This window comes from Lissotriton vulgaris, chromosome 1_1, assembly GCF_964263255.1.
Source record: "Lissotriton vulgaris chromosome 1_1, aLisVul1.2, whole genome shotgun sequence".
NCBI lineage: Eukaryota > Metazoa > Chordata > Amphibia > Caudata > Salamandridae > Lissotriton > Lissotriton vulgaris.
In genome coordinates this window covers 1,149,448,779-1,149,471,659 of record NC_141685.1, presented here as the reverse complement: position 1 = coordinate 1,149,471,659, position 22,881 = coordinate 1,149,448,779, and the positions used below count along the sequence as shown (strand labels likewise).

General features: G+C 49.9%; 1 protein-coding gene across 1 annotated transcript in view; it reads right to left on the bottom strand.

Annotated features, from left to right (window-relative positions):
- LOC147748826 (PAN2-PAN3 deadenylation complex catalytic subunit PAN2-like) overlaps positions 1-22,881 on the bottom strand; it is a 771,836-nt gene that overhangs the window by 141,607 nt on the left and 607,348 nt on the right. Inside the window, exons 16-17 of the mRNA XM_086928597.1 lie at positions 3,844-3,987; positions 3,490-3,669 (exon numbers count right to left, since the gene is read on the bottom strand). Coding sequence (XP_086784723.1) covers positions 3,490-3,669; positions 3,844-3,987 — 324 coding nt within the window. The remainder of the gene's footprint in view (positions 1-3,489; positions 3,670-3,843; positions 3,988-22,881) is intronic.

Sequence of the window (22,881 nt, the reverse complement as noted above, 5' to 3'; positions counted from 1 at the left end):
TTTTCTTCACAAATGAATCCAGCCTCTTGGATTACCTATGCAGAGGAGGTGAAGGGAACGCGCCCTGTGACTTAAAGGGCTGCACCACCAAACCTTCTGGGGGTGGGGTGTTAGCTGAGGAACTTTGGGTCAGCCGGAGCTGGCCGATGGTGGCAGCCGATTTTCCTATTCTGAGGAGCCCCAGTGCTAGGCTTGGACCACGTTCCTAGAAGGATATCAGTAAGCACTTCATGGAACCCCAGGCTGAAACACTTCAGTCAGGAGATTAGGGCACTGAGGGCAGTTTCAGTCCAAGGACCTCAGCTGCCCTCTTAACCCACGATGATGGATTCAACTCAGATCTGTGACTGGAGGTGAGTGTCTGAAAGGTTTCAGAGCTCCATCCATCATCTCCTTGTGTTTGAATTGTTTGCCCTAACTTGGCAGGGTATGCTTTAGACGTGGGTCCCTTGCTCACTTTGCCACTGGATTCAAGCTAGCCTGGCTGATGAGGGCTGTTAGCACGAAACCATTCCTAGGATGCTTGTTTCCGGTCCAGGGAAGACATGGCTTGGCAGTTCGGGCTGGACTGTTCCCATGAGGCACAGGGTCAAGACTAAATTGCATATAGCTGTGTCTGAACTGGGGTGGCGAAGTGAGTTAAAAAACAATGATGGATTCAACGAAGATCTGTGACTGAGGGTATCTGAAAAGTTTCAGCGCTCCATCCATCATGTCCTTGTGTCTGCCCTCTTAACCAACATGGCTTAAGATGGCCCGCCTCGTTAAATGCTGGTATCTGGAGAAGTATCCAGTCCCCATACAAGTTCAATGGCTCTGCAGAGTCATCCTGGTGTTTCAGAGGGTCCATTGACCCCTCCCATTCTGCTCCCAAGCCTAAAACATCCACAAAGAATTCAGGCGACTCCTTGTCGTCAGGGAGAAGGATGGGGCTGGCTCCGGTGGCGCCGCAGGAATAGACTTAGTATCCAACGCCAGGAGAGGTTGCGGTGGCATGACCGGCATCAACCCAGATCCGTTATCGGACCTCTGAGGCCCCAGGGGCGTTGTGACCAAAGCCTAACATGTCATTCCAGACGGGGCTCCTTCCGACCCGCTGGCCCGAAGGCTCACCAGAGGGGTCAGCCAGCTCAAATACGCAGTGCATGGCTTATTGAACTCTGATATGAGCTGGGGTCGCTCTGTCTCCTGGAAAAGGAATGAGGCGCGAATTCGAACCTGGCCCCAGCTCCGTGGAACTGTTCATCGGTGCTCCTTACCTGCTTCGTCGATGGACGACAGTAGAGGTGAAGATGAAGTCTGCTTGGACGACTACTTCTTGTGCCTCCTCCAGAGTGTCCCAACAACCGGGAGTGGGACAAAAAGGACTTTGGGCTCGAAGAGCGAACCTGCAACCTTGTCTTCGTCGAGCAGGACTAGGACCTCCTGAGTCTCCCTTGACTGTGTCAGCCGTCGGGCCACAAGGAGCTTTTAAGCCTGCTCCCTTAAAGCCCTAGAAGCCATGGCCCGACAGTCCGAGTACGAGTTTGGTTAGTGGTTGCGCTTGAGACACCAGAGGCAGAAGAGATGGCGATCGGTGACCGACATAGTGCGCGGACAGCCCTCGTATGGCTTAAATCCTTTTTTTCTTGATAAAGTCTTTCCACACAATGGAAAAATAAAATCTGGAAGTCGACAAAAAGTTGAGAAAAAGCCTGTCAAAAAGCAACAGAGGGGTAGCTCTTTCCAGATCACCGCTTACCTGGTGCGGAAATAAAGAACTGACATCCGCGCTCCTGGGTGGTGCCTAGATAGGTGTCAAGACTTCTTGTTGTCTTACCAAGAGCTTGCGCAGGAACAGAGATGCTGGTTTCCAACTCCCTCTCAAGAATGTCTCAGAGATCCAGTAATTAAAACTAGACTCCAAAACACCCTCAAGGGGGAAGGGGGAGTGGAGAAAATAATAAATCAAGAAGAGACTGGTCCTGAAACTAGTCCTCTCCTCCTCGTATACTTCTTCCTTAATTCAGCAGAGTGAACTCCTCGGAGAGAATCTAAGATTTAAAATGACAGAAAAATGTTAACCTACTCTATTCTAATTTTAATACTTCTTCCTCTAACTACTCCTACCTACCTAGCAGATCTAGCATTTTACCAGGAATTAACACCATTGTGTTTGGGCCAGCATGTATCTAGGGATTGCCACCAACGTGCCTGTGTTGCATTTTACCACTAATTATCACCATTGTGGCAGGCGAGTATGTTGCCTGGGGTTAGCACCATTGTCTTTGAATGTTCAGGGTGAGTATTTTAATGGGCTTGTCCTGCAGACCCATGTGAGTTTCCTGCGATTTGCAATGGGGAAGAAACACTTAGTTCACAGTTTTTTAGGCACTTCAAAACAGGGTCTCCTTGCCATGTGAGGAGAATGATTAACTTTACAGCTTGGCTGGGCAGTAGATTATGCAATATGCCTAGTGACGTCCTGAATTCCTTTTTCTATGGTAACTCCAGTAGGCCTCACCTCAGTGGCATTGTGGCAAACCAAAATAATGGGATGGGCTGTCAGTGATAAAACTGAGATGCTGGGCGAGAGGTGGGTTTGGGGAAAAAGAAGCTGAGCAGGCCAGGTAAGGGCAAGGGTGTCTGGCGCAGCGGGGAGCAGAACATGGACAGAGTTACAAAACACATGCAATCCAATGGAGTGCTCAAAGAAAAAGTAGCAGTTTACTGAAAGTAAGCAGGGAATGATACACCTCATTCAATCAGAATGACTAGCTATGTTTCAGGGAAGGGACAAACCAAAGATGAGTAAGGAAATCCATCGAATAAGAGGCAAGCAAGAAAGATTTACAAGAAAGTCAACCGATAAGCAATGGGTTGACCCAAAGCCTAATACAAGTTTTGCTTATGTACACAATAGTTCTGTTAATAACATACAGCTAAAGCTGTCTGTATGCGATACCTAAAAGAAGAAACAACACTATAATTAGCCTGCATGCTCAGTAGTTTAGATAAAATTCAGCTTTTGAATGAGTACCAATCCACTGCACGGGACAGGAATATCCATTTACATAGGGGTTGCTCAGTCACTGCAATACCATGAAGCCTAAATAGTCCTTCCAAGCACCAATGTGACAGCTGCTAACTTGTACAAAATCGCAGCACCATAAGCTAAGCTATGTAAAAAAAAAAAAAGACAGGATTAAAGATTGCCCAATAACAGCTCTGTTGAACGAAAAATTTCCAGGAATGGATTCTGGGAGCTTGGTATCTCTGTGCCAAACAGACGCCCTAATGCATGGAGGTGCCAGTGGCTACACTCTTTAGAGAAAAATGGTTTATGAGAAAGCAATGTCTGCCTGAGCACCAGAATTTAAGAACTTCTAATTCAAAAAGGGACACATTTGAGAAGTCTTCTTGCAAACATTATCTCACTTTATTTTAAAGGTTTATCGGAGGCTCACACAAGTGAACTTGGGGCTTTATGATGAAAAGACATGCACTTACCATTAGATTTATGACTCTGAAGTCCTTCTGGAGCCCATGGCCCACAAACTTGACCCCGACATCAATAAGAAACCGCAGCTTCAGATATGTAGACTTCAGGGTAGTTAGGTGCTTAGATGAGATTTTGGCATCCAAGTCGCCCGGCTTGATGCCGGAGTACTGAGTCAAGTAATCAACAACCTGCAGGGGAAAATTAACTTTCATTTACCACCATCTCTTCTTTTACAAAAACAAAAGAGTAACGCTTTACATGTAAGCAATGTTCCATCAAGTTTCACACTCCCTCAGGTGGTGAGACTAAATCGCACAGGGATTGGAGGCATTGAGTTGCCACATACGGCATATTTCACACACCTGTTCTTGAGTGGAAATGTAGTCATCAATGAAAGGTACCCCCTCATTTGGGCCTTGTCCTCGGACACAGGTGATCCGTGCCACAGACATCTGGCTAGGTTTGATGGTGGACTTGGTGCCGTCACTACGGAGCTCTGCCTCTTCCTGCAAAGAGACCAGTTTTAGTCATTTCACCATTTGATAAAATCCCACTTAGCTACCTTCAATACAGTCAATCACAAAAAACTGCCAAATGAATGCACCATCAGATTCTCTTGATTTGCTTGGGGCTGTCTGTCCGAGCACTGTGGCAATACAAACACACATTTAAGTTAACATTGTTCTCTGGTGGCTTCTTTCCTGACACAAGTACTCTTTAAGGGCTGTAACACTGCATTTCAGGGAACTGGTCCTGAGCTAAGATTACATATGATCATCTAGACCATTTGGGCTTTTTTGTTATGAAATCTGTGTCTAGGACAAACCAGAGAAAGAGGTAGCAAATCTGCCTCTGGAGCAGTCGCATTAATAAGCAAGTAGGAAGGATTAGCCCTCATAGTCACTCTTTGTGGCAGGGTCGAACTAGCCTATGGGAAATCTGTCAGTGCCATATAGGTCTGTCTCTCAGGTCAGTGAGTGGTCTGATCTTGTGGTGGCGGACTAGATCTGTGGCTGTATGTGGGCTGCTATTGTAAGTATCTTTATATAATAGGTAGAATGCAGATGCGGACAGCACTATGCAGTAAACAGTATGGTGCGCTATGCACACAACGCACAACAGGGAGGTTGTCTCATAGTATGGAAGAAGCTGCAACATCCTATCAGGTGTGCTGTGGCGGATGGCTTTTTTCTAATTTGAAAAGAAATCAACTCCCAATGGACCCATAACTGGTGCCCACATATCTTCTCCAAGTTATCCACTCTCCAGCTCTATCCTTCCTGTAGTCGTAGGAGTGCTAAATATGCAACAAAAGAACGCCCATTGAAAAATTACCTTTGAAAAGCTAATAGTCACTAATAGGTATGGTATTTGTAGGAAACTGGGTTTTTATTGCAATCGTCCCCCAACTCTTTGCCAGGTATTTAATGAAACTTTGAAGTGCACTGGGATCTGGATAAACAGGCCCCCAGTGTCAGTGTTCTTCCCCAAAACAAGACAATTGGGCACTTGATCACCAAGCGAACACGCCTTTAGTTCCTCTATAAGTCCATAGTAAGTGGTACCTCTGGTACCTAGGGCATAGGTACTAAAGAGCTTCAGCATATCTTGCGCCACTAATAAGGGCCACAGCCCCCAACTCATACAGACAGCCACTGCAGGCTGCATATCCAGGTGCTCTAAAAAGTGAAAACATGACATGGCACACACTTGTGTGCCATCCCCCTTAACACTGCACATAAAATGTGCAAGTCACCCCTACAGCAGTCCTCACAGCCCTATGGGCATGGGGCATTATATTGCATGTGAGGACTTATCTGCATGAGCAGATAGGGCCCAGTGATGGTCAGTTAAATTACTGATAGTACAAGTGAACAGGGAAGTCATCTTAAGGTATGTACTGTAGACTGTCAAAACTACTTTCCCAGCTTCATAATGGCTACAATGAAACCTATGGTGTTTGGTATCAAATGCCTTGCATCAATAAATCCACACTGGTTCCAGTGATGGATTCATTCATACGTGCAGCCAGAGGGCAGCTTAGAGGTATCCCTTGAACCCCAATAGCCTTCTTGTGTGCTGGCAGACTGGTTTCCAGTCCAGTCTGTAACCACAGATGAGTTTCTAACCCCTAAGGAGGTGAGAACATTGCTCTCAGAGGTTAGAAACAACGTCTGCTCTGGAGAGAGATGTGGAGAAAAATATATATCAATATTTTTGCATCAGCCAGATAGGGGAATCAACCCCAATTCTCCCGCACTATCTCAGACCCACTGAGCTAGTTATGTCAGTCTCTGACAAAACCACTTGCTCTGTGGTCCTAAATATCCCCCCTCCTTTACAAATCTATTTCCACCTGACCCAAGGTCCTTTATTGCCCTCTGACACATCCTTGGTTAACAGCTGTCAACATATACTCTGAGAACCTCTGTTACCTGCAAGTTTAGCTCAACCTATTTGTTGTTCCCTTGTTTACTTAAATTGCAATCAATATATTTTGCTCAATGTCCTGTGCTTGCATGGCAATTCTCTTTGTATATATATACCTGTATATGGACTCCGTTCACATCTAAGGGTTTTACTGGTGACAGCAATTTCTTCCATATTAAAGATCCCCTGAAAATCTAAGTGGGGCTGTAGAAGGTTGTTCGAAGACACTGGGATGTGCATCGCCTTCTGCCTTGGCATGCCAATAAAAGAAGAAAGGTATAAATACATTTACTCTGTTTGGAAGCCTGCCTGCTGTCTGTGTTTTCCTTGCGTCGCTCTGAGGCGGGTTGGAGTATGAGTTACTTACCTTCGGTAACGATGTATCTGATAGAGACGATCCTAGCCGCAGATTCCTTAGCGTAGAATTATCCCCAAGCGTCAGACCGGATCTGGAATTTTTTTTTTGCCACAGCATCCCTGTGTGCCGGGGTGATGGCATCACGCGACTCCGTCCTGGTGTTGTCCGCATACGTAATGTCAGCGAGGTCACATAAGTCCCACTCCGGCGCGCCTACGTCAATTTTCATCGGAGAACTTTTCCGCGCCACAACGCAGAGCCATCAGACAAGACTGTGAGAGTATAGAGTGTGCGAAAGAGCAGAACAATTAGAAAAAGGGATGGTAAGGAACAATACAATAAGGAGCAGTGCCAGACACTGCAGCAACCAATAGCCAGGGAAAGAAGAAAGAACAGATCACATCCCTGAACAGCAACCCTGCCAGTATGGAGATAGCCCCCCGGAGACAGAGTATACAAACAAATATCATGATAACATGCACCAGGACTACGACACCCAACCAATAACAATGAAGAGGAACTAGTCTGGAACAAACTAGGCAGGACAAGACTCCACGACAGCCCCATCACAGAACGTGACAACCCCCATAAGGAATATGGGCAGAGGCCCGGCCCAAAGACCCCAACCTAGAGATAGCAAAGGGGCCAGAGCCCCTAGAATGAAAGGGGAAGGGGTGTAGAAAGTAGGCCCCAACCCGGGGCAACTAGAGCATAAGGGCACAGAAGAACCTATAAGCCTATCCTCCAATGCGCCAAAAAGGGAGGAAGGAAACAAACAGGACGAACATCCTGTCAGAAAGAGCAACAAAACGCACTCACTGAAGACATAGCAAACAACAGGGAGCGAATGCATAAGACCAAGCCAAAGGTCCTCGCAGGGCGGGCCGTGAAGGAATCTGCGCCTGGAATCGTCTCTACCAGATACATCGTTATCAAAGGTAAGTAACTTGTACATCTGATAGAGACTACTAGCCGCGGATTCCTTAACGTAGAATAGATACCCTAGCCATACCCAAGGGGAAGGAGGGTCTGCGAGAGGACCCCACCAACCTGGACATTAAAGGGGGTCCCACAGGGGACGAGGCCAACAGACAGGCAAAAGAGCCCTGTCCTCCCCAGGCAAGGGGAACCCCTGCATCCAGAAGACCACCAACCCCAGAGGGGATGCGGGAAGACAAGATGAGAGGCAGCCCGCTGTCCATCAGCAGGAGAAACGAGGGCAAAGAGAAAGGAGGCCAGAACCCCCCACACCCATTCAAGGTACCCAAGGCCCAAAGAAGGAAGGGGAGCACCTAGGAAGAAGAACAACCTAGAGAATCCAAGGAGAAGAGGTAGAGCAAAGGCAAGCTCCCGCACTAGGAACACGCCCAGTGAAGAGGGCAGCCAAGCCTAACACAGCAAGAAGGCAACAGTCCAGACAGAACGGCGCCCTCAAAAGTAGGGCAGGTGGAAGCAGGCAGGGTAACCCAAGGTCACCCAGGAAGAACCGCCCAACAACCCGCAGGACAGACGGCGTCTCAAGAGGGACAAGGAACTCAAGAACCAGCCCAACCCCTAGGGAGGACAGACAGAACTGAAGGCGGGGTCCACTGGAAGAAGCGGCAATGCAAGGAAGACTGTCCCGCTAAAGTGCCAAAAGGCACAATGGTGCATAAAAACAGTAGGACGGCACTGGCATGCACGGCAAGATGCCAACACCACAGAACGGTGCACTCAGGGCAAGCCAGACAGCAGCCGAAGACAGAGACAAGGTAGGCCAAGAAGGGCCCGGACACGTCCCCAAGGGAGGAGTGCACACACAGCCCAAAAAGCAGTCGAACTAGGCAGAGCCAGGCCGCAAAGCCATAGACAGCAGGCCAGACCAGGCAAACAATGCAGCGACCCGGGAGAAGAAAGCCCAGGGCGCAACTCAAGCCAATCCAGAACTACCAGCAAGTGGATCACACCTGCAACATACCGTAACGCCACGGAGAGCAGAGGCATGAAAAGCGACCACACCTCCCTCCCACATGACAAAACTGTATGATAGCTACCATCACCCCACATAGGGCGTGTCACGTCGCAAAACATGGGAACCCCCTTAGGCAAAAACATTCTGCAGTAGAGGACAACAGAAAGACCTGCAGAGAACCCGCAGACGGCTTGTCAATCAGCCAATAAGAACAACAAAAGGCCCAGCCTCAGGGCCAACACGGCTTAGAAAAAGCCAAAAAAACAGTAAAATAAGGGCCGGCCAGCAGCCAACTACACCATAGTCCGAAAAAGAAGTACTAGAATGCACAGTAATGACACAGATCACACAACTGGGGCGACCCGCCCCAACGGAAGTACACCTCCTGAAAACCAGATAAACTCACAGGTCACTGAAGGGGAGAAGGAGGAGGCCGAAGCCCCGCCAAGAACCTCTGAATGGCTGAGTCCGCAGGGGCATGGAACAGAAGATCGCCATCGAAAGGGAGGTCCACCAGCCGTTCTCGAACATTCTCTGGGAATACACTGTCCCGGAGCCAGGCATGTCAGCGAAGTGTGACAGAAAAAGTCATGGCACGACCAAGCACCTCCGAGATGTCCAGAGCGGAGCGAAGAATATACGCCGCAAGCTCCCCGCCATCCAGCACATGGTGCCGCAGATCCACACAGGCACCCTCCTGAGAAGCGGCAGACATAAGGGACTCTGCCGAGTCCCACAAGCAAGAAGTGGCCCTAGCTAAAACACACAAGGTGTTAAGAGCCCGCAGTGCTGCACTGGTGGAGGCGAACACATTACACCCCGAGGAGTCAAGCCAGCGGGCCTCCCGCGACGGGGAAGACAACAGCGGTGGCAGGGAGGGGAAGGCATTCTGCAGAAGAGGGCCCCTGGTAGAAGGGTGGAGGGAAAAACACACCGGATCACGCGGCGCAGATGGTGGTGGTTTAGAAGGCGTTGGGGCACCGGGTCTCCTGTGGTGGGGCGGCCCCAAGCCCCTAGAAGAGAAGAATGGAGCACACCCTCGAAGAGAAGCAGCAGTTCCCTACCACCAGAACTCTGATGGAGGACCTGCAGAATATCATCCGTGGGGAAATGGGCAGCTGGATCATTCATGCGCAAGATTCCCACAGTCGTGGAAACAGCGCGAGAAAAGGCAGCACCCGCCTCTGAAGGGCCCCACGGTGGAGAATGCAGCTCGTCAGTAGGGGACGGCTGCAAGCTAAGGCGGCCGTCCCCCAAGCCAACTAGGGGAAGGCAGTGTAGGAAGGTGGATATCGGACTATGGTTGCCCCCAACTTTTTGCCTAGTTTTTTGCTGGTTTTCCACTTAGTTGGCCTGGGATCCTGCTATTCAGGACCCCAGGCTTCCTGCTCTCTCTGTTAAAATGGACTCAATTTACCTTAGGTACATATCTAATTGGATACTGGGTCACCTTACCAGCCCCTGTACAGTGTACCTTAGGTACCCTGGGCATAGGTGCACCCAGGGCCTACCAGGGGCTGCAGCATGTATTATGCCACCCCTGGCTGGCCATCCAAATCTGACACAACTGGCTGATCAATCAGCTGGGGCAAGGTGGTGTAATAACCCTTTGCTTTAGATATAGTATACCTATATCTAACCCTAACATGGACACACATACTCCTATAAGTCACTCCTATGGCAGGCCTTAACAATCCTGGAGTGAAAATGGCAAAAAACACAGTTGATGGACAGAATGTAGAACAATGTCATACATTCACCCCAGTACAAGGATCTGGGCCTAAATCCATCGTTTTGTTTGCACTCCACACCACCCTGGGTTAGACACTGGCTATATGCAAATCACCTCATGGGAACAGTCCAGTCCGAACTACCAAGCCATGTCTTTCCCAGACCGGAATCAAGCATCCAAGGACCGGTTTCTGGCTATCAGCCTTCATCAGCCTGGATAGCTTGACTCCAGTGGTGTGGAGAGCCTGGGACTCACGTCTGAGTATACCCAGCACACTCCGGTCTGGGAAAGACATGGCTTGGTAGTTCGGACTGGACTGTTCCCATGAGGCACAGGGTCAGAGCTGATTTTCATATAGCCAGTGTCTAACCCAGGGTGGTGTGGAGTGCAAAACAACGATGGATTTAGGCCCAGATCCTTGTACTGGGGTGAATGTATGACATTGTTCTACATTCTGTCCATCAACTGTGTTTTTTGCAATTTTCACCCCGAGTGTGCTGGGTATACTCAGACGTGAGTCCCAGGCTCTCCACACCACTGGAGTCAAGCTATCCAGGCTGATGAAGGCTGATAGCCAGAAACCGGTCCTTGGATGCTTGATTCTGGTCTGGGAAAGACATGGCTTGGTAGGTCGGACTGGACTGTTCCCATGAGGCACAGGGTCAGAGCTGATTTGCATATAGCCAGTGTCTAACCCAGGGTGGTGTGGAGTGCAAAAAACGATGGATTTAGGCCCAGATCCTTGTACTGGGGTGAATGTATGACATTGTTCTACATTCTGTCCATCAACTGTGTTTTTTGCAATTTTCACCCCGAGTGTGCTGGGTATACTCAGACGTGAGTCCCAGGCTCTCCACACCACTGGAGTCAAGCTATCCAGGCTGATGAAGGCTGATAGCCAGAAACCGGTCCTTGGATGCTTGATTCCGGTCTGGGAAAGACATGGCTTGGTAGTTCGGACAGGACGGTTCCCATGAGGCACAGGGTCAGAGCTGATTTGCATATAGCCAGTGTCTAACCCAGGGTGGTGTGGAGTGCAAAAAAACGATGGATTTAGGCCCAGATCCTTGTACTGGGGTGAATGTATGACATTGTTCTACATTCTGTCCATCAACTGTATTTTTTAACAATCCTGGAGGCAGAGTGCTTGGAATTATGTGAGATGGTGCTCTGGCATGAGCTGAGCCTGTCTACAGCTTTCGAACCAAGCCCTTTAGCTGTTTCCATGATAACGCTATACCATATACTCTTAAGTGCATTATAACCTCGCAGTTATTACTAACTTTGACATAGCATTATCAAAACATGTCGAGTAAGGTGTCATACGAATTGGACTACTACCCCCTCGCCAATTCTGGCGACGGGGGTAGCATTCCACCCTTTTAGAGGGACACGACATGTATGTAACTGTGAACCCCGGCTAAAGTTAACTTGAGCCTCAGCATCACAAAATGGATGCTGCCACCACAGACACAAGTCTGACCTCTTGCTGCTGGGAGTCCTTCCAGCGAGGGAGGCTTGGACAAAGGGTTTCCTGCCTTGGGAGGTGCTAGCACCACCCCAGACAGGATTTTGTGTATTAGGTAGGACAGGGCTGAAAGGAATGAGACATGCCTGGGGCACACAAGGTGCCCTGTGCATACACCGGTTCAAACCAGTTGCCGGGGCACTCCAGCCCCCGCTCTGGAGCGACACCGGACAAAGGGTAGGGGGTGTAACCACCCCCCTTCCTGGTCCCACCCATAGGAGGGACCTAGTGATAGTACAGCCCCCTTTAGCAGGATAAAGGTAGGAGCTGGTCCCATTCCAAATCAGATTATTCCTGAACTGAAATTCTGCAAGAAGAAACTCTGGACTTCGACATTCTGCTAAGAAGACTGAAGAAATCTTCCTTGTGGGCAAGGAGTGTCCACCCTGCACAAGCAGGCTATATCAAGCGTCCAGCGGCTTCACTTTGTCGTCTTCCCTCGAGGATCCAGAAGAAACTCTGGACTTCGGTGTTCTGCTCCACAGAAGACTGAAGAAATCTCCCTTGTGGCCAAGGAGTGACCACCCTGCACAAGCAGGCACCATCAAGCGTCCTAGCGGTTCACTTTGTCGTCCTTCCCGGTGGAACCAGACTTCAGAGCCCGACGATACCCGGATTTCCAGACCTCTCCGACCTCTACCTACATCTGCAGCACAGCTGAGATCCGTGGGTGCGACGAGACACGTGGGACCGGCCATCTTGGAGAAACTGCAACTCGCTTCCAGCACGACGTCAGAGGTATTCTCAACCAAGTGCTTTGGGGACTGAGAAGCCCCAGCCCTGAGCAGCTCCTGCACCGAAGACCAGCCATCCAGCATCCACGAGATCTGCGTGGGGCCCTTCTGCCTGTTTGCTGCTCGACGCGTTGTCTGGTCACTTGCCGGCTGGCTAGTGACCTCCTAGACGACGATCCACGACAACAACACTGATGGTCTGTTTGCTTCAGACTGGCCCTTGCTTCCTTCCTAAAGAGAGGCACCCCGGACCCTCCTGCTCCGCACCAGATGTCTTTTCCACTCACCGCGTGGGTTGCCTTTGTCAAGGCCTGTTGACTCCAAATCCGGATCCGACACCGCCAACAGGGAGAGCCTGCGTGGGACAGCTCGTGCCTCCATCCTGGTCGTCGAAGACACCACCTGGTCCACGTGGCTGCAGTCTCAAGCGTCTACTCTTCACCTGATCGCGACGACAGCCTCTGGTTCCTTCCTGGTTCAACTCCGGTCACTGGCTAGTGATTTTGAACATTGTCCCCTCTGCTTTCAGGTCTTCAGCATCGCTGATCCACCCTTGGATCACACCGGACATCTTCCTCCTGGTCGCCTGCAGCATCTTTTCTTTCAGGCTCCATAGACTTCAACGCAGAAACCCAACACGACTTCGCACCTATGCACCCGCAGCCCCTGGGTGAGGTAACAAGAGCATTTTGGTGCTCAAGGGTAGATTGACTCTCCTAGCGTCCAGTTCCACAGTTGTTTTAGTCCTAACTAGTCAGGTTTGTCCGTACTCACCTTTTTCTTGAACTGTACTGTCCATAGACGCTGTTACGCATCTCGCGTGTGAGTTCACACTCTGCACACGAGTTCCGTGGCCTCCAATTACTTACCTAAAGGTCGGAGAGTGTAGTCCCAGCGATCCTACAGCCTCTGGACAGCTCCATTCCTTTAATCGACTTCCTTATACCATTTACTTAGTATATGGTTTGTTGCGCCCCTAGGGCAACATTGTAACTTGTGCAACTTAACGTATTTTTCTTAAGAGTCATGTGCTTAGCCCTCTGATCTCATAAAGAGTTCAGAGGTGTTTGTTAGTTAATAAATATCTTGTTTATTTTCATAACTACCTGTGTGGTGTTCTTTCATTTGGTATTCAAGGGGTTATATGTGGTAAAACAGCTGGCTTCACATGCCAAAAGAGTTTAGCCTAAGACTGCTTTGTCCATGCTACCATTAGGATAGCTGGTCAATAAGGTTGACTTACAACCAATCACCATAAGGGTTGTTTGGACTGATACAAGGTGATCACTAGAATTAGTGAGCATCATATATCAGGCCAACTTCTCACAGGTAGGGCCAGGTCCGGAAAGAAGGAAGAGGGACCGAGGAGTGGGGGACCTGCGGTGCCTCGGCGAAGACCGCAGTGACAGCGAGGAGTCGTCCTTAGACGATGCCGGGTAAAGAGCCAATGTAAGAACAACAGTATCCCAACTGGTATTGATTAAAGACAGTTAGTAAAGATATGTAAAAACATTATCCGGAAGGAAGCAAGGAGACTCTATATGATTCTGACATGTGCTAGAAGCATAATTTATGTATAAATATATAAAGGTGAAACAGAGATATAATTTACAGTTATGGCAGCACTGCAATATATAAATCACAACAACTGAAAAACAACCCAAATTGTACGTGGTGCTCTAGGTGTAACAGTGGAAACCAAAATAGCGACGCAAATGACAATGTGAGACAGCGTGGGTGGCGCAAAGTAACTGGTGAATAAATATACAGTGAATTATTTAATATACGGCGGTTCCAAGTAGATTAAAAATTCATTTCTGAAAGTATTCAATATGGTCAACCACTTTGTATCTCGCGACTGTATTTGCGCTGGAAGGTCGACGGCGTTTCGATCCAAGTTAGTACAGGATCTTCATCAGGACTGGGTCGTATTCAGTGCTGCATGGGGGCAGAGAAAGAAGGGGGTTGGAGTATGGGAGATAGGAGAATGGACAGTGAAGGGGAAAGGGGCCCGTGTCCACCGGTGGAAAGCCGCTATGGTGATGAGGGCCCTGCACAGCAAATGGCTCGCAAGGACTGGGACATCTCATCAATTGAGGAATGAGGTCGCCAATTTGGTGAGAAGATATGTGACCGCGAGCGGGTGGACATGCACAGGTCAGGGGTGGACATGCAGGAATCGATAGTTGACTGTTGGATCAGGCCTCTGTGGAGAGGTGAGTTGGAAGGTACTGATTGCAAGAGGACCCAAAGAGTAGTGTGTTACCCAAGGCGAGAGATAGCGAAAACAGGTGGAGGGGTGTGCACAATAAGTGTGCCTATGATCCACGGTGGTTGGGGCTGCCTCAGAGGGGGCAGGCCAATTGATTACTAAAGATGTGAGTGAGTGGACCAGTTAACCACGTGCGGGCATGGTGGGACAGGGCATGGCCTTAAGTGAGGGGCGGCGGCGTTTACCTGAGGGCCGATAGTGGGGAGCAAATCACTGATGGACACCAATGACCGTGTGGTAGGCTTGGCTTCTTGTTCTATAAAAGATGAGGCTGATTAGCAGAGGTAATGGCCGAACCCGTACTGTAGTATAAAGGGAGAGGACAAGGCTTACCCAGAATGACAGAACTATCCGGATCGTTTAAAGTGGGATCCGAAGGGACTTCCTGGTCTAGAATACAACAGAAAGGGCGGAGGTCAGTAGTGGCCAACAGAGCTTAATGGTGAAAGGAGGGGAACACAACTCCTATCCCCATACTCCAACCCCCTTCTTTCTCTGCCCCCATGCAGCACTGCCTACGACCCAGTCCCGATGAAGATCCTGTACTAACTTGGATCGAAATGCCGTCGACCTTCCAGCGCAAATACAGGCGCGAGATACGAAGCGGTTGACCATATTGAATACATTCAAAAATGAACTTTTAATCTACTTGGAACCGCTGTATATTAAATAATTCACTGTATATTTATTCACCAGTCACTTTGCGCCACCCACGCTGTCTCACATTGTCACTTGCATCGCTATTTTGGTTTCCACTGTTACACCTAGAGCACCACGTACAATTTGGGTTGTTTTTCAGTTGTTGTGATTTATATATTGCAGTGCTGCCATAACTGTAAATTATATCTCTGTTTCACCTTTAAATATTTATACATAAATTATGCTTCTAGCACATGTCAGAATCATATAGAGTCTCCTTGCTTCCTTCCGGATAATGTTTTTACATATCTTTACTAACTGTCTTTAATCAATACCAGTTGGGATACTGTTGTTCTTACATTATTACACCCCAATCCCAACACGGTTGATGGGTACCCTACTCCTGTTTTATTTACAAGGGTAAAAATCCAAGACATAGAGGCCTGGTTCCGGCGAGGACGAAACCAGCAAGCGCTGAACCTCTGGAGAAGAGGAGGCGTCCGAAGAAGAGTCAACGACCTCACGTCGGCCTGGCGCCGTAGAGTCCCCAATCTGAGGCAGGTCATCATCGTCCGGCGCCGGGGGAGACGTGGGAGCGACCTCCGCCACAGCGCACGGTGCAGGAGACCGGGCGGCGAAGGAACGGCGTCGGAAAGGCGTCGAACCGACCTCCGACGAGGCAGCCGCCTGCATGGAGGAGTGAGAGGGACCCTGTGAGAAGTTGGCCTGATATGCAGTGCTCACTATTCTAGTGATCACTATGTATCAGTCCAAACAACCCTTATTGATGATTGGTTGTAAGTCAACCGATAGACCAGCTATCCTAGTAGCATGGACAAGAGCAGTCTTTAGGCTAGACTCTAGAGGGCGTGTTAAGCCAGCTGTTATACCATCACATATACCCCTTGAACACCAAGTGAAAGGACACCACACAAGTTCTTATGAAAATAAAAGTATATTTATTTAGAACACAACAACCCTGGACTCTTTATGAGGACCGGGTGCTAAGCACAATACAAAGCTCTTAGGAAAATACTCAAATCGCACAATTTACACAAATGCCCGAGGGGCACGAAAAACCATATACTCTAAAAGTGGAATGCGAAATTACTAGCAGGTAAGTACTACGCTAATAGGCTTTGGGATCGCTAGGACTGGACTACTGAACCTTCAGATTACTAGCAGGAGGCCTAGGGAGATCGGGTGCAGAGTGTGCACTCTCACGCGGGATGCGGAACAAAGTCTATGGTTGCTAGGAATTACAAAGTTAGTGTTATCGGACGAATCCGACTAGGTAGAGCTGAAACGAAAAAGGATCTGGACCCTTGGATAGTGAGGCTATGCTGGGGCACCGAAATGCCGAAGTTACCTAGCCCAGGGGCTGCGGCTGCATAGGTCTGGAAAGACGTCGGGAATCCTCGTTGCAGTCTATGGAGCCTGAAAGAAGAAGTTGCTGGCAGGCGACCAGTGAAGAGATTCGGGTGGAACCAAGCCTGGATCGAAGATGGAAGACACCTGTAAGCAGAGGGGACCAAGTTCTGAATCACTAGCCAGTGATTAGATGGACACCAGGATGGCACCGGATGGAGTCACCTCGACCAGGTGAGTGGGCGACACTGGGCTCTGCAGTCTCACGGACCAGGAGGCGTTGTCGGCGACCAGGATGGAGGTGCGAGCTGTCCCACGAAGGTATCTGCTGTCGACGTCGCTGGACCCAGGATTGGGGCAACAAGTCTTGGCAAATGCAAGCCCACGCGGTGGACTCAAAATAGCGTCTGGAGTGGACCAGGAGGGTCCGGGGTGCTCCTCTGTTGAAGGGGAGCAAGGGCCAGTCTGGAGCAACCAGACCAGCGGTGTTGATGTCGTCGTTCGTCGTCGGGAAGGCCACAAGCCAGCGGGCTAGTAGCCAGACAACGCGGTGAGCAGCAAACAGGCAGAAGGGCCCCACGCAGATCTCGTGGAGGCTGGGAGGCTGACTTCGGTGCTGGAGCTGCTCAGGGTTGGGGCTTCTTGGACCCCAAAGCACTCACTCGAGGATCCCTCGGCGGTCGTGCTGGGCAAGCGTCGTGCAGTCCGGAAGATGGCCGGTCCCTCGAGGTCTCGTCACACCCACGAATCTCAGCTGGGCTGATGATGCAGGTTGAGGTCAGAGGTGCAAGGGAAGCCGGTTCTCGTCGAGCTGGGCAGTCTTGATCTGGAGGAGAGACTTACAGCAGACTGCGATGCTTGGATGGTGCCTGCGGATGCAGGGTGACTACTCCTTAGTCACAAGGGAGAAATCTTGAGAAGTCGTCGAGAGTTCCTTTCGTAGAAATTAGTTTCAGGATTCAAAGACGATCTAATTTGGAAGGGGGCCCGCTCCTATCTTTATACTAGGAAAAGGGGCTGGCACGCGACTAGGTCCTGCCCATGGGTGGGACCAGGAAGGGGGGTGGTTACACCCCTCTCCCATGCCGGACTTTCCCCAGCTCAGGGGCTGGTGTGCCCCTGGAACTGGTTCCAGCCGGCAGATGCATAGTGAGCACCGGGGTGCCACTTGCAGTCACCTTCCTCTAAAGCCCTGCCTACCAGGATACACAAAACCCTGTCTGGGATGGTGCTAGCACCGCCCCTGACAGGAAACCCTTTGTCCAAGCCTCCCTCGCTGGAAGGACTCCCAGCAGCAGGAGGTCAGACTCGTGTCTGTGGTGGCAGCATCCATTTTGTGATGCTGAGGCTTGAGTTAACTTTAACCGGGGTTCACAGTTACATACATGTCGTGTCCCTCTAGAAGGGTGGAATGCTAACCCCGTCGCCAGAATTGGCGAGGGGTTAGTATTCCAATTCGTATGACACCTTACTCGACATGTTTTGATAAAGCGATACCAGGGTTGGCATATAACCGCGAGGGTTATAATGCACTTAAGAGTATATGGTATGCGTTATCATGGAACAGCTATTAGGACTTGGTTCCGCAAGCTGCAAACGGGCTCAGCTCATGCCAGAGCACCATCTCACACGATTCCAAGCACTCTGCCTTCAGGATTGTCAAGGCCTGCCATATGAGTGACTGTTAGGAATACGGGTGTCCATTTTAGGGTTAGATATAGGTATACTATATCTAAAGCAAAGGGTGATTACACCACCTTGCCCCAGCTGTCGTGCAGCCAGTTGTGTCAGATTTAGATGGCCAGCCAGGGGTGGCATAATACATGCTGCAGCCCCTGGTAGGCCCTGGGTGCACCTATGCCCTGAGTTACAGGGTCTGATAAGGTGGCCCAGTACCAATTGGATATGTACCTAAGGTACATGGAATCCATTTTAGAGAGAGAGCAGTAGGCCTGGGGCCCTGAATAGCAGGGTCCCAGGTCAACTAAGTCGAAAAACCAGCAAAACACCAGGCAAAAAGTTGGGGGTAAACATAGTCAGGTATCCACCTTCCTACAGACCCGGGGAGGGTCGAGGGGACCCCGCCAGCCACGACCCGTGACGGGACGAGAAGGGCCCTCCGCCAGCCCCGGTGGCTCCTCCAGGGCCAGCAACCGCCGGCGCCTAAGCGGCGTCACCTCGGCCTCAGGCAAGGCCACCGCCTGTCCCGAGGGCCGCTCAGGGATGTGACCGAGCCCTAGCGACCTCCCGCGACACCACAGGGTCTCCCGGAGGAGTTTGCGGCAAAGCAGAGGCGTCGTGGTCCGGAGGAGGGACCCCCGGAGGGCTGGACCCCAAAGGCACCACATCCTCCGAACCTGGATCCAAGCCAGTCGGCGCTGGGGCTGGAGCTGCCGGCGACGCTGCGGAGGGCCCCACACACAACAAAGGATCAGCAGACGTCCCAGGAGGGGAAGGAGGAGGAGAAGCCTGCAAGGCCGCCGCATATGTCTCCATCTGAGCTCTAGATGCTCCCACACTGGGAAACGGTGAATAGGGGGACGACACGCGGGACAGCAGCACCCACGGAGAGCCCACAGCCTTAACAGGCCTGGAATCAGCCCTCGTGGACAAACTGCGACACTTACCGGCAGGTGAGCGACGCTCTTGCGGCCTGGGAGAAGGGCGATGTTGAAGACGTAAGCGGCTATTACTGAAACCCTCCACAGGGGACGGGCGTGGAGACAACGCCGACCTGGACATGCCGGCTGACAGAAGTTCCATCCGGCGCTCCCGCCGGGACTTCGGTTTCATCTGCTGGCACACCTCACAATCAGTGGAGTCATGATGTTCTCCCTAACACCACAAGCAGATGGTGTGAGGATCAGTCGCCGACATCTGGCGTGCACAAGACTAGCAGGTCTTAAAGCCCAAAGGCATTCGCACACTGTTCCCAAACACACGCAACAAGCGAAAGGGAAAGGCCCGAAACAGGCCAGGAGCACAAACCGAATCCACGTAGCATGCGGAAAAGAAAAACAACTGACGTAGGCGTGTCGGGGTGGGACTTATGTGACCTCGCTGACGTCACATATGCGGACAACACCAGGGCGAAGTTGCGTGATGCCGTCACCCCGGCGCGCAGGGATGCTGTGGCAAAATAAAATTCTGGATCCAGTCTCACGCCTGGGGATAATTCTACGTTAAGGAATCTGCGGCTAGTAGTCTCTATCAGATAGATGTATTACCTAACAGATGATGTCAGAAAGTAGAGCATTGAAGGACTGTGCTGTCACCAGTTAAGCTGAATCAAAATGCCGCAAGTGGCCTTTCAATCTTTCAAATGCTTAGTTAAAACATAGTGTGAGAAACTGCAGGAAGGACTCACCGGGGTGTAGCTGTGGGAGGACTTTACAAATCAGAATTCTTTCAGTGGCCAGGCCTCTGTCAGAGGACTACAAAAACCATACCCCTCTCGTGTCTATTTACAACAGAACGCTGACGGAAACCAGGAAGTGGGAGGGAACGACCTCGGAAGTGTTTACCGCGATCCAATTAAATCAGGCGAGATTCAAGTGGAGGCGTCTGAGACAGGTGGCGCGCTGGAAACCGGAAGAAAGTCAGGAGAGTGGAAGAACTAGGACGGACCCTGTGCGCAGAGAACCGAAGGAGAACCCAGGAGCGAGGACATCGTGGACGGAGAAGATGCGAGAGTGAAAGGAGAAGACGCGGAACCGGACTAGAGGTGGTGCGAGGATTGGTGGTGCCCTCCGGAGGATGCAGGGGAGCGGACACAATTCTGGAGAGTTGCGGCAGAGCCGGTGAGTGAGAGCGTCTCGTGGGACCAGGGAGTGGGGTTAAGGGAAGCGGGTGGTGAAAACGGGGCGGGTTACGGGTAAGGGGCAGGAAGTCTCGCTTTTTAAAGCCTGTGTGTTGTGAGCCCTGTGGTATCCCAAACAAGTGGCACCCTTAGTATTTTCCCCAGCTGAACAACTTCCTGTTAATTTTTGTGTGTCATGTGCAAAGCAAATACGTTTTTGAACCAAGCACTACCAGAACCCCTAGGCACTTGATAACAAACCCCTCCCCCCTATCCCAACCAGCACAAGTTTCTAAAGGAACTATTTGAATAGCATCCTTCTGTAGAAGTGATAACACTTCTTGTCGAAGCAGAGTCAGATGGTCTGTAGACATTGGACGTTGTCTCGGAGGTATATTTGGAGGGGTTGCTGTAAGTTCTAGGCAGTAGCCATGTTGGATAATCTGTCTTACCCACTTGTCTGTTGTAATGGAGTTCCAGACAGGCAGGAACTGTGTCAATCTGCCCCCTACAGGAGTGGTATGCTGTGGGGGGAGCAGAGGGAAGTCATCGTTTGGTGGTGGAAGAGGATCGATTGTTGTTAATCCCGGGACCTCTTCCTTTGTTATTGTTACCCCTATATCCTCCTTTAAAGTATCCCTTGTTGGAGGATGTGTGTGACTTGAAAGATGTCGTAGTGTCTGCTTCAGTCTGTTTGGAGCCTCTTCAGTAGGAGGAGTGACGAAAGGAGCCTCTATTTGGTGTAGATTGTAAAGCTCCCATAGACTTGGCAGTGTCTGTGTCTTTCTACATTTTTTCCAGTATGGTATCTACTTCAAGACCAAATAATTGGTTTTGATTAAAAGACTGGTTTAAAATTGTAGTTTACACTTCTTGTTTAAACCCTGAAATGCGTAGCCACGCATGTCTCCTAAGTATGACACTGGTATTTATTGCTCTAGATGCTGTGTCAGCGGCATCTAGTGCACATTTTATTGAGGCATTGGATATTAACTTGCCTTCTTGTATTAGGTCAGTTGCTTGATCTTACTACTGATCTGGCAGATGTTCAAGTAGTTTTTCTAATTGATCATAATGAGCCCTATCATAATGAGAAAGTAAGGCTTGTGTATTTCCTATACGCCACATATTTGCAGCTTGTGTAGCTACTCTTTTCCCTGATGCATCAATGACCTTTGATTCTTTATCAGGTGGGGGCGCCTCTCCAGAGGTCTGAGAATTCGCCCTCTTTCTTGCATTGGACACAACTAATTAATCTAGTGGTAGGTGTCCTTTAATAAAGACTGGGTCTGTGGGTGCTGGTCTATATTTCTTTTCAATTCTAGGGTTTAATATTCTTGTGCGTACAAGGTCTTTAAATACTTCTGGAGCATGCTTGATTACTCCCTTAATCTTTGGAAGAATTTGAGCAGTCCGATGAGAGTGCTCAAAGGTATCTAGAAGAAAATCCTCTTCAATATCATCAGAATGCATAGGGACTCCGTGGTAAACAGCAGCTCTATTTAACAGATGACTAAAACTAATTGGGTCTTCTGGAGGGGAAGGCCTTGATGGGTATGAGTGGGGTTCTGGAATGTCAGGCATACTCCATGGGTCATATATATGTACATCTTTTGGGTTTGAATAATCCCATATATCCTCATCTATGTAATATGAGCTAGGATCTTCCTCGTCCTCCCCTCCATTTAAATTATATTCATCATCATGTTTTTGCTGTGAGGAATGTGATGATAATGGAGAATGTGCAGGAGATATGTGAGGTGATATGTGAGGAGGTACAGGAGAAGGAGGAAGAAGAGGTGTAGGAGAGGAAGGGTGCATAGGAGATGTTGCACAGTCCTTCTTTGCAGGCACCACAGGTGTAGGTGGTGTATCTGCTGGTGTCTTCTGTTGAGGTGTAGGACCCACATGTCCTGTCCTTGGGTCTATATAGATCTTCTTTTGTTGAGGATCTGGTGTAAAAGGCTGTATAGACATGTTCGAGGATTTGGGCACCTCGGAATCAGGCTTTTTTGTCTTCGGCGACGAAGATGTAAAAGTGGACAGCTTCGGAGCTGGTGTTTCTTTATGTTTCGGTGCCAGTACAATTTTTGACTTCGGTACCGAAGGGTCTTTTGGCTTCGGCGTCGAAGTGTCTTTATGTTTCGGTGCAGACGGGAGAGTTTTACTCGGTGTTGAGGCACTAGAAGGCATTGTTGGTTTCTTCGCAGCCGGGCTCGATGGCAAGGCTGTCGAAGTGAATTTTTAGTCTCGACTGGGCCCCTTGAGCGGAGTGCTGACCCTTGCCTTCGGTTTGTGCAGAGTATGTGGTGCAAGGGCAGTAGTACTCATGCGCTGACCCGATGGAATGGAGTCATCTGTGTCATCTGCCTCTGATACGATCTGGAGCTCAGGAGAGTCTTCTTCGGGAAAGAGGGGAACCTCTTCGTCGAAGATATCCTCCGGTGCTGGGGCTGATCTCCTCATCTCGTGTCGACGGGCCCTCCGATCCCGGATGGTTTTCTTCGATCGGAAGGACGCATAAGCTGTGCAGGTCGACTCGTTGTGTTCCAGCGATAGACAGAAGTTGCAGACCTCGTGGTGATCGCT